An 11,556-nucleotide genomic window follows, 5' to 3' on the forward strand; every position below is an offset into this window, starting at 1 on the left:
TTTTTGTTCTCTTTCTACATGTAACAGCATATTAGCAAAAACGGGCAATACTTAGTCATTTTTTTATTTACTTACATTTGCTGGTCATCATGATATAATCAACATTACATTTTACAGATGTAAATGTAACTTCACAACACTTGACAATTGCACAGTCTCTTGTATAGTTATTCAAGCAACAACAATAAAACATGCTGAAACATAACACAGCATATTACATATTATTTTAGAACAAATAATTAGACAGCATACACAATGTCCATTCTGAGGGTCTCTAGCCTCAAAATTAAATCGCAATATGGAAATGTCAGAACCACAGAGACAAAATCCTTTGTCTATAAGCCCTATTACTGCTTTTGAAAACATTCCTTTATAATCTTTATAACCTTAGTGCTTTATTCCAGATAACCTTGCATAATATTTAGTCTCCAAACAGTTGCCAAATATGGCAACACATATTTAAATAAAAACCTGGCATTATTTTTCAGTCATCTGAATTATGTCATTATACATTATGTCAAATTATATTTATAATATCTGACAATGAGAAAAAGTAAACCTTTAAGCCTTGACCATTCAACAGGTTTCAAATATCCCCACAAAATAGTGTACAGTGTAAAATACACCACTATATACTGCCATTAACTATGAATTAAACTTACCAGTAACCAGTAAGGCTATGTTGTGTGACAGTGTTTTTGGCAGGTTTTTTGCTTTAAAACCTTTGAACACTCATAGTGTATGCCTCATTATATATATATATATATATATATATATATATATATATATATATATATATATATATATATATATATATATATATATATATAAAGGATGCATTTGAATTTGTGCAACTGTGGCCTAGAGATCCTTGTGCGTGTTAAACTGCTGAAAGTCTATGGGACCTCCTCCCACTTAAGATGACAACCATACCATAGCAGAGCAAATCATCAGAAGATGCAAACATGGCATAAAAGCGACAAGAGAGTAACAGACAATAGAGCCAGACATCGCGTATACAGGAAGGCCAGGCGTGTCCTTAGTCATGTGCTGTAAGCATGCTTACGACGTCAGCTAGGTGTAGCGCAGTCACAGTGACGTACGCTTCGCTAGCAGCCCGCTGTCCTACAACTCCACCTCCTCCTGCTTACGCTCCGTCATCCGTGCACACCGCGGACACGTCGTGGAATTGTCATAGTAGCAGTCCCTGAGTAAAACAATGTTAACAAACGTGTAGGTTACCTAGGCAGTATTACAAATGACATTCATAGTTCATCAGATATCTGTAATGCCAGTAGGCATCAGCAAACAAATCTAAGATTAATTTAAAGTAATATGTATATTAATTATATGAAATGAAACATTAGTAATGACTGTATTCGAATCTTGTACTTTTCCTGGTCGGAAATATTACAAAAACATCACATACGTTCAATATACAAAGATGGTAAACACACATTTAACACTGGTGGCAACCGTGGTACAGTGCAACAGAAATCAAAATCAAAATAGCTGTTGCAGTTCATTTAAAGGATTCCAGGCTAAACTAAAATCTTGATCATCCTGACCTGTGGAAAACAGCCGAGCAGTCGTGGCATACGGAGGTGTGGCTGTCAAACGGGAAGAGAACATCACCCTCTTTGCACAGCTCACATACAAAGCCCTTGGCCTGGCATTTCTGGGGAGGGGACGACAAACAGCTTAGCCAAGTAACACGGTCATGGTGAGAAAACATTGGCTTGTTTACAGTGTGTTTATTTAATGGGCATTTTAATCCATTTAGGCCCTGTGCGGTTTCACAAGGTAAACAACTATACAACCTTGGAAATTTTAAGAAGTAATGAATTCCACAAAATACTGAAATCACACACAATGGTACACTTATTATTTAAAAAAATATATATGAAAGTCAAATTCCCTAAATCCATCAAACATGTTTTCAATAAAAAAAAAACCCACAAAGAAACAGCTGCCCTCCCTACCAGACACTACATTATTGATGCAAACTTTAATAATTGTAAACCAGACATGGCTCCATTGGTAAGTCCTCCAACTTCACCAGTTTGCTGCTCACCTCACAGTCCAGTTTGATGTGTTTGGCGAACGTGGTGTGAATCTCAGTGAGGGAGCTGCTGAGGCGTCCGCTGGAGGTGTCAATCAGGTCCTGGACGCTGTACATGTCGTCGTTCTCCACAAAGTGCTGCCGATCCTGAAGCTACACAGGTGCATGTACTCAGAATACCAGGACAACACTCAGGAAAAGCTCATCAAAGCATGAAAGCAACACACACTGCTGGGATGTGAATACACAGTCTATATTCCACTTCCACAAAAAAGGGTCAATTTTGGTCAGTTATTTTGCTTCCTGTTATTAGCACACAAAGAATAATAAATAAGGACATGTAAAGCGGACACTGAGCAGAGCAGTGGCAATCATCACCAACATCTGTCCAACGTGTGGTTCTCTTTGAAGACCAATTCTCAGGATATTGTGAAAGCAATTTCTTATTTACTACTCAAGTGTGTGTGTGGTAGTACCTCAGAGTCAAACAAACTTCTGAATGACTCCACTGGAAACAAAAACGGTAACAGTGTTGATCTATGTACACAACCCAAAGGTCACATGATCCATATGTGAAGTGCTTCTTCTTGGAACCACAGGATGGCGCTACTGCTGCATGCTCACACAACAGGTCAGAAGCAGTAGCAGTGTCGTTTGTACCAGTCTTATTGTCACACATTCCTTTTCTCCTTATACATATTCTGACCAGTTTAGTGTCACTACAGTGACATTTTTCTGCCAAAGGCCCTGACAGTCCCCACCTGCAGCAGTAGTCTGGCTTCCATGGCCTCCTTACAGGTGATAAAATACGGCTTCATCAGCAAAATGTCTTGACGCAGCTTCTACAAATTGGAAGGGAGACATAGAAACATCACAGAAAACCTAAAAGTTGTTTTTGCTTCTCACACTAGTCTCAGGAAACTGTTTCCATGGATCACGGACACAGATCCTCATGACTCCTATGTATTTCATTCACTTGAGCAGAAATCGTACCCTGATTTCCACCAGTTCCTCCACAAAGTTAAAGAGCAGGGGGTTTATCTCCTTCAGTTTAAGCACAGGCCGGGAGATCATCAGAGCCAGGTATCGCATGGATGAGCGACACACCTAGGAAGAGCAACAAACACAGAAAAATGGATGAGGTGTTGACCTTCAGTTAAGGTTAAGTGTTAGCTTCTTTTAATGTAGCAATATATTCTTATATCTGTTGATGTTCCATATTAGTATTATTGCTAATATACTCCAAATTTACCAATCCGTTTCTTTAGTACTATGTGTGGAAATTGTGTTAGACGTGGCAGACATGTAGACAATCATTAGTCAGACTATAGGGCCACAGAACCCATGCAATGAAAGAAACGCTTTACAACATGAGGCTTTTTAGTGTGTGCCACACCTTCTTGGGCTCAAACTCCCAGTTGTGGATGACACGAGCAGGGACTATGGCAGTGTCATTCCAGTGGCAGCTGCTGCAGTAGTATTGCCCAGTGTAGTCACATTGCCTTGCCTCACTAGGGACGCCCCCTGCAGGACAAAGTGCATCATCACTCCACTCGGACCAGCAAGAGTTTAAATCTGACAACACAGAAATTTCAAGGAACTTGGCAAAAAATAAAAAATGAACAAACAATCCTGTTAAATGGTTTCTCTCAATGTAACCAGAGGTGGTTCCATGCAATCTTACCAACTAGCCTACCAGGTCACTTTGAAAGCCATCACATGAGTAAATATCATCCCTACCCTTTCACCCATGTACATGGAGGACACTCACTGAGCGAGACTGGCGATCTGCATTCGGCGCATCTGTAGTCCTGCTTGTCCAGGCCCACCTCTGGGCAGATGTTCAGTTCATACTCCGCCTGGTGACTCACCTTGGACCTCACACAAGGTTTAACGATGAGGTTCATACACTTACTGTGGCAGCGGTAGTAGCAACCTGAGTGAGAACAAGGAGAAACGTATAAATTAACCAAAGTGAAATACAGCTGGAGTTTGGTGAAAGAAATATTAGCCTCAGTTTTAGGACTTAATACCGAGCAACAAAGTCTTTTTTATCCAAAAATAAAAATCCTAACCAAGGGGTCAAATTTGAGTCACAAAATGGAAAATGGAACGCAAATGGAGAAGCGCTACCTAGCGACCACTGCCTAGGGAGAAAAGGGAACAGGGATGTTCTAGTATTACCTTACCACACGTCCATGGTTCTAGAGTTACAGAGTTCTGCAAGCAGTATAAATAATGGCTTTATGGCTCTTATATAGTTCTATAGATTTGCAAGCAGTAAAAAATCATGACTCTTCTATAGTTCCCCTGTGGAACATTTAAAGGTAAAAGGCACTAGCAGCACGTGTACCTTTGAAACCACAGATATGAACACTGCTGGGAAAAAAGGCCTTTCTGAGCCAAATGTCCTTCCTGATTTAGGCGGCTAAACGATGTGGATGAGGAGAATGTCTTGAATTACAAGCGACTTATTGATGAAAATTATAAATCCCAAAGAAAACCTTTTCTGATCATTTGCCAAATCCTCTTCTGATTATAACAGTATTTAATACAACATATCAGAATTAAAAAGCAACTGAAGTTACTAAAGTGAACATTAAACCCTCCCCAAAAGGCCCTCCATGTTCCGGCAGTACGCTGACCTGTGCAGGTGTACCAGGTCTGGATGAGACCCCAGATGATGGTGCTGCACTTGTCACAAGTCTGTTTGACACTCTTGCTCTTCTCCTTAGAGAAGCGGTGCTCCAGAAGTACACGCAGGTTGGGCTCGTCCTCTTCTGGGTCCTACAGGATAACGGACACCAGAGGTGTTAAGACACTAAGGCCTTTCCAGTGTTCGCGGTCTCAAGGCGACCGAGAGCAATCCGTGATACGCGATTCACACTCGTGACATTGCTTATTCGTTAGCTGAGGTTCACATACTCATTTGCTTCTGTTGAGCTGCTAACAAGGTACAATCAACAGCAAAGCAAAACAAAAATGTTCTAGACACAGGCTGGTGTACACACAGGATCATCAGCATCATCATTCACGCTTGCGTGAATATGTGCTGTGAATATCATAAATACATGCTCTAAAAGACAAGTATAATGACTTGCACACTTCCAGCAGGTGAACACATCGTCCGGGACCCTCTGGTCTTACCTTCAGCTCCTGTAGTTTGAGTCGCAGGTGGATCAGTTTGACCACAGTATCCTTCTGTCTCTCTGAGTGCTCTGGCAGCTCCAGGATCAGCCTCTTACATTCCTCTATCGCCTGTTTCAACTGCTCTATGTCTGATGCCACAAAAGAACCCTGAATGCACACACACGCACGCACACACACACACACACACACACACACACACACACACACACACACACACACACACACACAATTATTATTATATACATCACACTTAAGCTTTCAACTTCTGATAGAGGAGACAAATGTTGCCAAAGGCTGACAACAAAAGAGGCTATTTTGCACATATAACAGAACTGCAACAGACCACACCTATAAACATTTACTCAAACTGATTAAAACACACAAAACAAAAACCAAACACACACAAACTATATATGTTTGGTGATTATTGCTCTCGGCATATAATTTAAGTGCTGACTGTGCAAAACATTTAATAACGTCAAACATGGTTTCCCCATCTTACAAAAGCAGAAACACACACAGGCATCATGTGGAACGTACTGTCAGTACTCCACTGAGCCCGTCTGCATGGACCTGTTGTAGTACTTACCATGGGTCGAGAGAAGTGGTCCTCAGCCAGCCCCAGGTCCATGGCCCGGTCAGAACTCTGGCTTTTGGGTTCACCAGAGAAGAGCTCGGGCCTTACCTCTGTGGAGACGGTATGGTAATTCAGACCACCTCTAAATCACACATACTGGATAATCCTCTCCTAAACTGCTTTTGCTGAAGTAATTCATGCCAGCTGCATAAGCACAATGAGCTACTTGCAGTGACCACCACCGAAAACTAAAGTGTAGCACAATGTTCAGAAACATGACTTTACATAATGATTAACCTCAACAAGAATAGAACAGCTTGTTGTGTGGGTGTTTCTCAGAGTTAATAGCTCTGGTGAGGGTAAAAGCCAAAAGGAACGATAGCGATATCTCTAAGAGTTAAGTGCATGATAAACATAACCAGGCCATAAAAGCAGACACAGCAGGAAGTGATGGAACGTTTACATCCAGAGGAACACTGCAAAAAGCTCCAAAACGTCAGCGCAAAGCATAACATCCTGGAACAGGGTCCAGCCTGGTCACACAATACAACCTTTCTATTAGATCTGTGAAGGTCTAAATCACTTCACTGGTTAACCTTATAAATGAGACAAACAAGCACTTTGAGTATTGGCCTCACTGTGAACAGGTGCAGAAGACACTAAAATGAACATGGGTGGAAATGACACCATTTCACAAAGTCACAAAGTAACTGAAGGAGGAGGAGTTATTTTGACAGAACTAGCCATTGCAACGATCACAAATGCTACCTAAAACAGCATAAGAGTTAACAACCAGTGGGTCTAAGGTGACTTCATACCTGCGTAGATGTCACAGCACAACATGGTTTTGAATTCCCAGAATCTCACTGCACTGGAGATGCAACCAAGTACCGATGTCAGTTCATTAAGCAAAGTGTGGTTTGCACTCAGTTTTTATGCCTGTTTAAAGGCATCAAACTAGCCACAATGAAAAGCAAAGAGGAAGTACTAGCGTTCCTGTTTCAATCACGTTCCAATTTCATTTCACTCTGCTATGCTCTTTTACTCACATCCCGCTACCCTTAATGGACAACTTTGACCAACCATAAGACAACAGGCCACAATGCTGCCACCACGCCAGCTGTTCAGTTGTGCAACCTTGTATAGGCCTGGTGCACATGCTACAGAATTTGTCAAAGTGTGTCAGGTTGATGGCCACCTCATTCACACTTCTGTAGTCACAAGGATTAAAAGACTAACTTGCTTGTCAAAGATATTTGTTCAAGAATTCCACTTTGCAATGTCCTCCTAAAATCAGGAAATGTCTTAATTTCTTTGTCTGCTTGTCTGTCTGTGTATGCACTGGTGCAGAAGAACCTCAACTACAAACATAATCTGAAGGAACTTTGTAAGTCGCTCTGGATAAGAGCGTCTGCTACATGCCGTAAATGTAAATGTAAACTTGGGCAGAGGTCTCGAGTTTGGTGGCACAACTCAAAGCTACACACCCTGAAATATATAAAGACACACAAAATGTGATGCATGACGTTTCAGACAACAAACACTAATTGTTAAGTTTCTCAAATGCATCATTACACAAACATCATCATTAAATGGTAAAGTGAGTATCAGAATGTGAAATGTGAAATGGAGCCTAGGTTGGTTCTTTGGGCGTACTCACACTAGGCACGGTTTGCTGGTTCCGTGCTGGGGCCCGGTTATCCCCCCTCCCCACTCCCCCTCTGGCCTGCACTCACACTGGCTTTATCAACCCGGCCCGAGCACGCTTACGTCATCACAACGTGACTTTATTTGGAAAAAAAGCGCGCTCGCACAACACTATGGAGTTCACGATTCTCTTTTTATTGTATTTTTGGAGTCGTTTTGGGAGTGCAGAAACACGGTGCAAGCACAGATTTATCGATAATTTAACACAACGATTGTCTGCTAATCGCTTTGCCGCTATGACTGTTTAACGTGAGCGTCGCATCACTGACGTCATGTTTGAGTTCCAGCGAAATGAACCAATCACACGAGGCACCAAGCGGGCCTGGGCACGGATAACGCTCACACTAGAAGCGAACCGTGCCCGAGTCCACATGAATCGTGCCCTGGCCCACCTCTTCAAGCGGGCCCGAGCACGGTTAACTGATCCGGGATCACACAGAGCCTAGTGTGAGTACGCCCTTAGACACAATGCAGGTGTAAAATTTTGATTGACAAGACATTCTATGGTTTCTCTCTAATGAGGAAAATAACTGCAAAATGGTAAGAATTTAACCCACACAGTGAAAATTATGTTTCTGCTGAAAAAGTCTGAAAGATATCAGACAGAAAAATCCACTCTGTATTTTTCATGAAATGTCATGAAAGGGTTATCTTCATTCTGCTGCTTAACTACACAGAGTATATGAATATGCAGATGAGTATATGAATATGCATTCACGACACTGAACATTGTATCTCAGTTTTGGGGAGCAGCAGAATTTCACAATTAACTCCCCCCCACCAAAAAAAAAAAAAAAAAACAAATTAGCGAAGATTTTCAAATATATTTCCCTTCACATCTAGAGCGTAGCAGAATGCTACACTGTTTAGCCCTTGGTATTGAAATCTGGAAAATAAAATAAAAAATAATGGTATTTTTTATTGTAGGCTCTGACATTCCTCACAGGTAAGCACATAATTCTCAAAGCAGCAAATGTGTGAATTTAAATGGCAATGCTGTTGTACAGCCAACAGAAATGATGATGACAGAGTTGAAGGAAATAGATTAATTGGAGCCCCGTGTGGAAGAGGCATCCATGACTGTGGATCACTCACTTACTGATGTTTATGACCTGACAAAACACACATCTGTCACTTTCAGTAACAGGTGTGTAAACACCAATACTGCATGTGAGGGCCTGCTGAAAAAAAAAAGTGTGTACTTATAAAAACAGGCCCTTTTCTACATCACACTTTTAGAGGATTTACTACATAATTTCTTATTACTTTAAGCAAAGTGTTATTCATTTGCATTAGGAGGACAAAACACATTTAAGCTTCGTCGTAGTTAGCTAGTTTCCTCAATAGCCTGCAATTACTTTTTTAAAAGAGCAGCGTAGCTGGAACTAAGCTACTTTAAATTGTGAGTAACGTAGAGCTTTAAAAGATACTGTTTCAAAGTAGCTTTCCCATGATCCCCAATCTCAGCTTCACAGAATGTCCTATACCACTCTGCACTAATAGATTTACTCCTCCACCCTTTGCCTCCCCACAGGTCCACTCACCAAGCTTTGGTGTATCTTTTCTGTCTGGGGTCCCATCATTTTCTCCCCTGTCAAATGGGTTGACGTGACCCTGGCGAAAGCGAGCAAGCCTTTCATCGTATTCCATATCACCCGTCACACCTTTAAGGGACAGACATCCATTTATTAATAAATATGCCACAGTCTTTGAAATAGTAGAACAGTTTAGCTGTGTCATTGTGGCTTTGAAACCAGCACACAAGTGAAAGAATGACTCGATACATGCAAATGAAAAATGTCAGATTTAAATGGAGGGAACCAAAAGCATCAGTCTTTTGGATTCATGTAACGTTAGTGTTGCTTTGGTAATCATATGCCGTATTTCTGATCATGATTCTGACCTTCAAGGCGAAGCACATACATGGCATACTTTAAATCACAAGTTCAATCACAATTAATGCTAATACTGAAATACAAAGCCAAAACATCATCTTGTTGGAGATGACGATGTTTAGCAAAATTCATTAAACTCACAAACGTATTACTCAAACAGGCATATTTAAGAATTACAGTATAGATTATAGTTGGGCGGTAAAGCGACTTAGGAACCCTGACATCATCCGTACATGTATGATAATCTGACAGCATCTGTACACTTATGATAACATGACATCATCTGTATACATATGATAGATAACCTGACATCATCTGTACACGTATGATAGATAACCTGACATAATCTGTACACGTATGATAGATAACTTGACATCATCTGTACACGCATCTGTACACGTATGATAGATAACCTGACATCATCTGTACATGTATGATAACATAACATCATCTGTACATGTATGATAACCTGACATCATCTGTATACGTATGATAGATAACATGACATCATCTGTACATGTATGATAACCTGACATCATCTGTACACATATGATAGATAACCTGACATCATCTGTACACATATGATAGATAACCTGACATCATCGGTACATGATAACATAACATCATCTGTACATGTATGATAACCTGACATCATCTGTACACATGTGATAGATAACCTGACATCATCTGTACACATATGATAGATAACCTGCCATCATCTGTACACATATGATAACCTGACATCATCTGTACATGTATGATAACCTGACATCATCTGTTCATGTATGATAACCTGCACTGAACGCAAAGCATCTGTCAACTGTCCAACTAGCAAGACACCCAGCTAGGTACACAATCCAGCTAATATTATCGAAGAAACAAAAGTAAAGAATACTAAAATATGTGTACGTCCATACGAAACAACGTTGTTTTAGTCTGCTTAACATAAAACAGTCACAGAATCAAACTGCCTGCAACCTGACGGCACACCCAGGCTATGACTACAGCTAACGCTAACGCTAGCCTGCTAACGTCAACATGGAATGCATACAGCTAGCTATTAGCTATTATTGTTGCTTACAAAACGAGCTCCACATAACGGACCGACGGGCGGTGAACTTCACAACTAACTGTAGGAATGGAGCGTTTAACTGACTGCACTGTCACTACAATATTCTAGCATAGCTAGCTAACAACGGTTAGCCTTCTCGAGCATCCCTTACGTTAGCTGCACGGTTTAGAGACAGGTCGTCTAGACTAACGCTTACCTCATGTTGATCTAACACCGACAGTAATTTAAGGACATCGTTCAGGCAGCACCGGACATTAATTAGTGTTCGAGTTTCATGTGTACATTAAAGAAGCAACATGGAGCTGGCACGTCCGTCAGTACATGTTTTCTTAAGACTGACATTCCCCGTCGCTTAACTGGAGCCAATGTATGCCTTACGGGTTTGTATACAGCGACCTCTAGTGTGCAGAGTAAGTACTCGGAGTAAAAAGAAAATACAAATAATTTCAGTGTTTATTCAATAATTTAAAATATTTATTTAAATATGTTGTCATTTATGTTGGTTAATAAAATATTCTCAAGTAAACATATTAAACATAAGAGATTGCCATTACCTTCATTACAACAACACATTCTAAGGGTGGTAACATAGTACTTTTCACTTAATCACCTCAGGAGCTTGGCTGTGTACCTCAGGAGCTTGGCTGTCTGTGAAGCATTTATTTCTTTCAATATTCTTAACGGCCCTACATTATGCAGACCTGAATGATTTAGCAGCCGTTGTTCTTTATTACAGGAAATGAGTCCAGTAATGCAACTCAGAGGCTGTTCTCCTAATTAACCTTTTAGTATCCTGAGTGCAGCAATCAGTTTCGGGGATACACTGAATCCTAAATGATGCATGACAGGCACTAAAGTAGGGAAACAGCGCTCAGGATAACAGGATGAATTTTGTGGAGAGCTCGCCAGCTGTAGTTTTTTTTTTGTAGATTGTATTGCTAGGACATGGCTCATTACACTCAGGGATGTGACTAGTGCTGCAAGTACTAGTAATTTGTTTGTAAAGGCCACAGTTGACCATGTAAGAAAAAACATTTTTGTAAACTGATTTTTTTGGCTGATGAACTAGAACAGGATACGTAGAATTACATTG

General features: G+C 40.6%; 1 protein-coding gene across 4 annotated transcripts; it reads right to left on the reverse strand.

Annotated features, from left to right (window-relative positions):
• Positions 1 to 46: 46 nt before the first annotated feature.
• def8 (differentially expressed in FDCP 8 homolog) lies at positions 47 to 10,833 on the reverse strand. Of its 4 annotated transcripts, none has more exons than XM_076992558.1 (13): positions 10,660 to 10,833; positions 9,041 to 9,160; positions 8,596 to 8,674; positions 5,802 to 5,899; positions 5,210 to 5,359; positions 4,708 to 4,849; positions 3,834 to 3,998; positions 3,459 to 3,586; positions 3,056 to 3,169; positions 2,824 to 2,904; positions 2,075 to 2,215; positions 1,569 to 1,678; positions 47 to 1,207 (listed from the first exon to the last, which is right to left on the reverse strand). In XM_076992558.1, the coding sequence occupies exons 2-13, from the start codon at positions 9,134 to 9,136 to the stop codon at positions 1,126 to 1,128; spliced, it is 1,386 nt and encodes a 461-aa protein (XP_076848673.1). In that variant the 5' UTR covers positions 9,137 to 9,160; positions 10,660 to 10,833; the 3' UTR covers positions 47 to 1,125. The 4 variants fall into 4 exon arrangements, with proteins under 4 accessions (XP_076848673.1, XP_076848672.1, XP_076848674.1 ...); XM_076992557.1 differs by having other exon boundaries at positions 8,596 to 8,677; XM_076992559.1 differs by lacking the exon at positions 8,596 to 8,674.
• Between the last annotated feature and the right edge of the window lie 723 nt (positions 10,834 to 11,556).

The sequence above is a fragment of the Brachyhypopomus gauderio genome, chromosome 2 (genome assembly GCF_052324685.1).
Source record: "Brachyhypopomus gauderio isolate BG-103 chromosome 2, BGAUD_0.2, whole genome shotgun sequence".
In the NCBI taxonomy this organism is placed as follows: domain Eukaryota; kingdom Metazoa; phylum Chordata; class Actinopteri; order Gymnotiformes; family Hypopomidae; genus Brachyhypopomus; species Brachyhypopomus gauderio.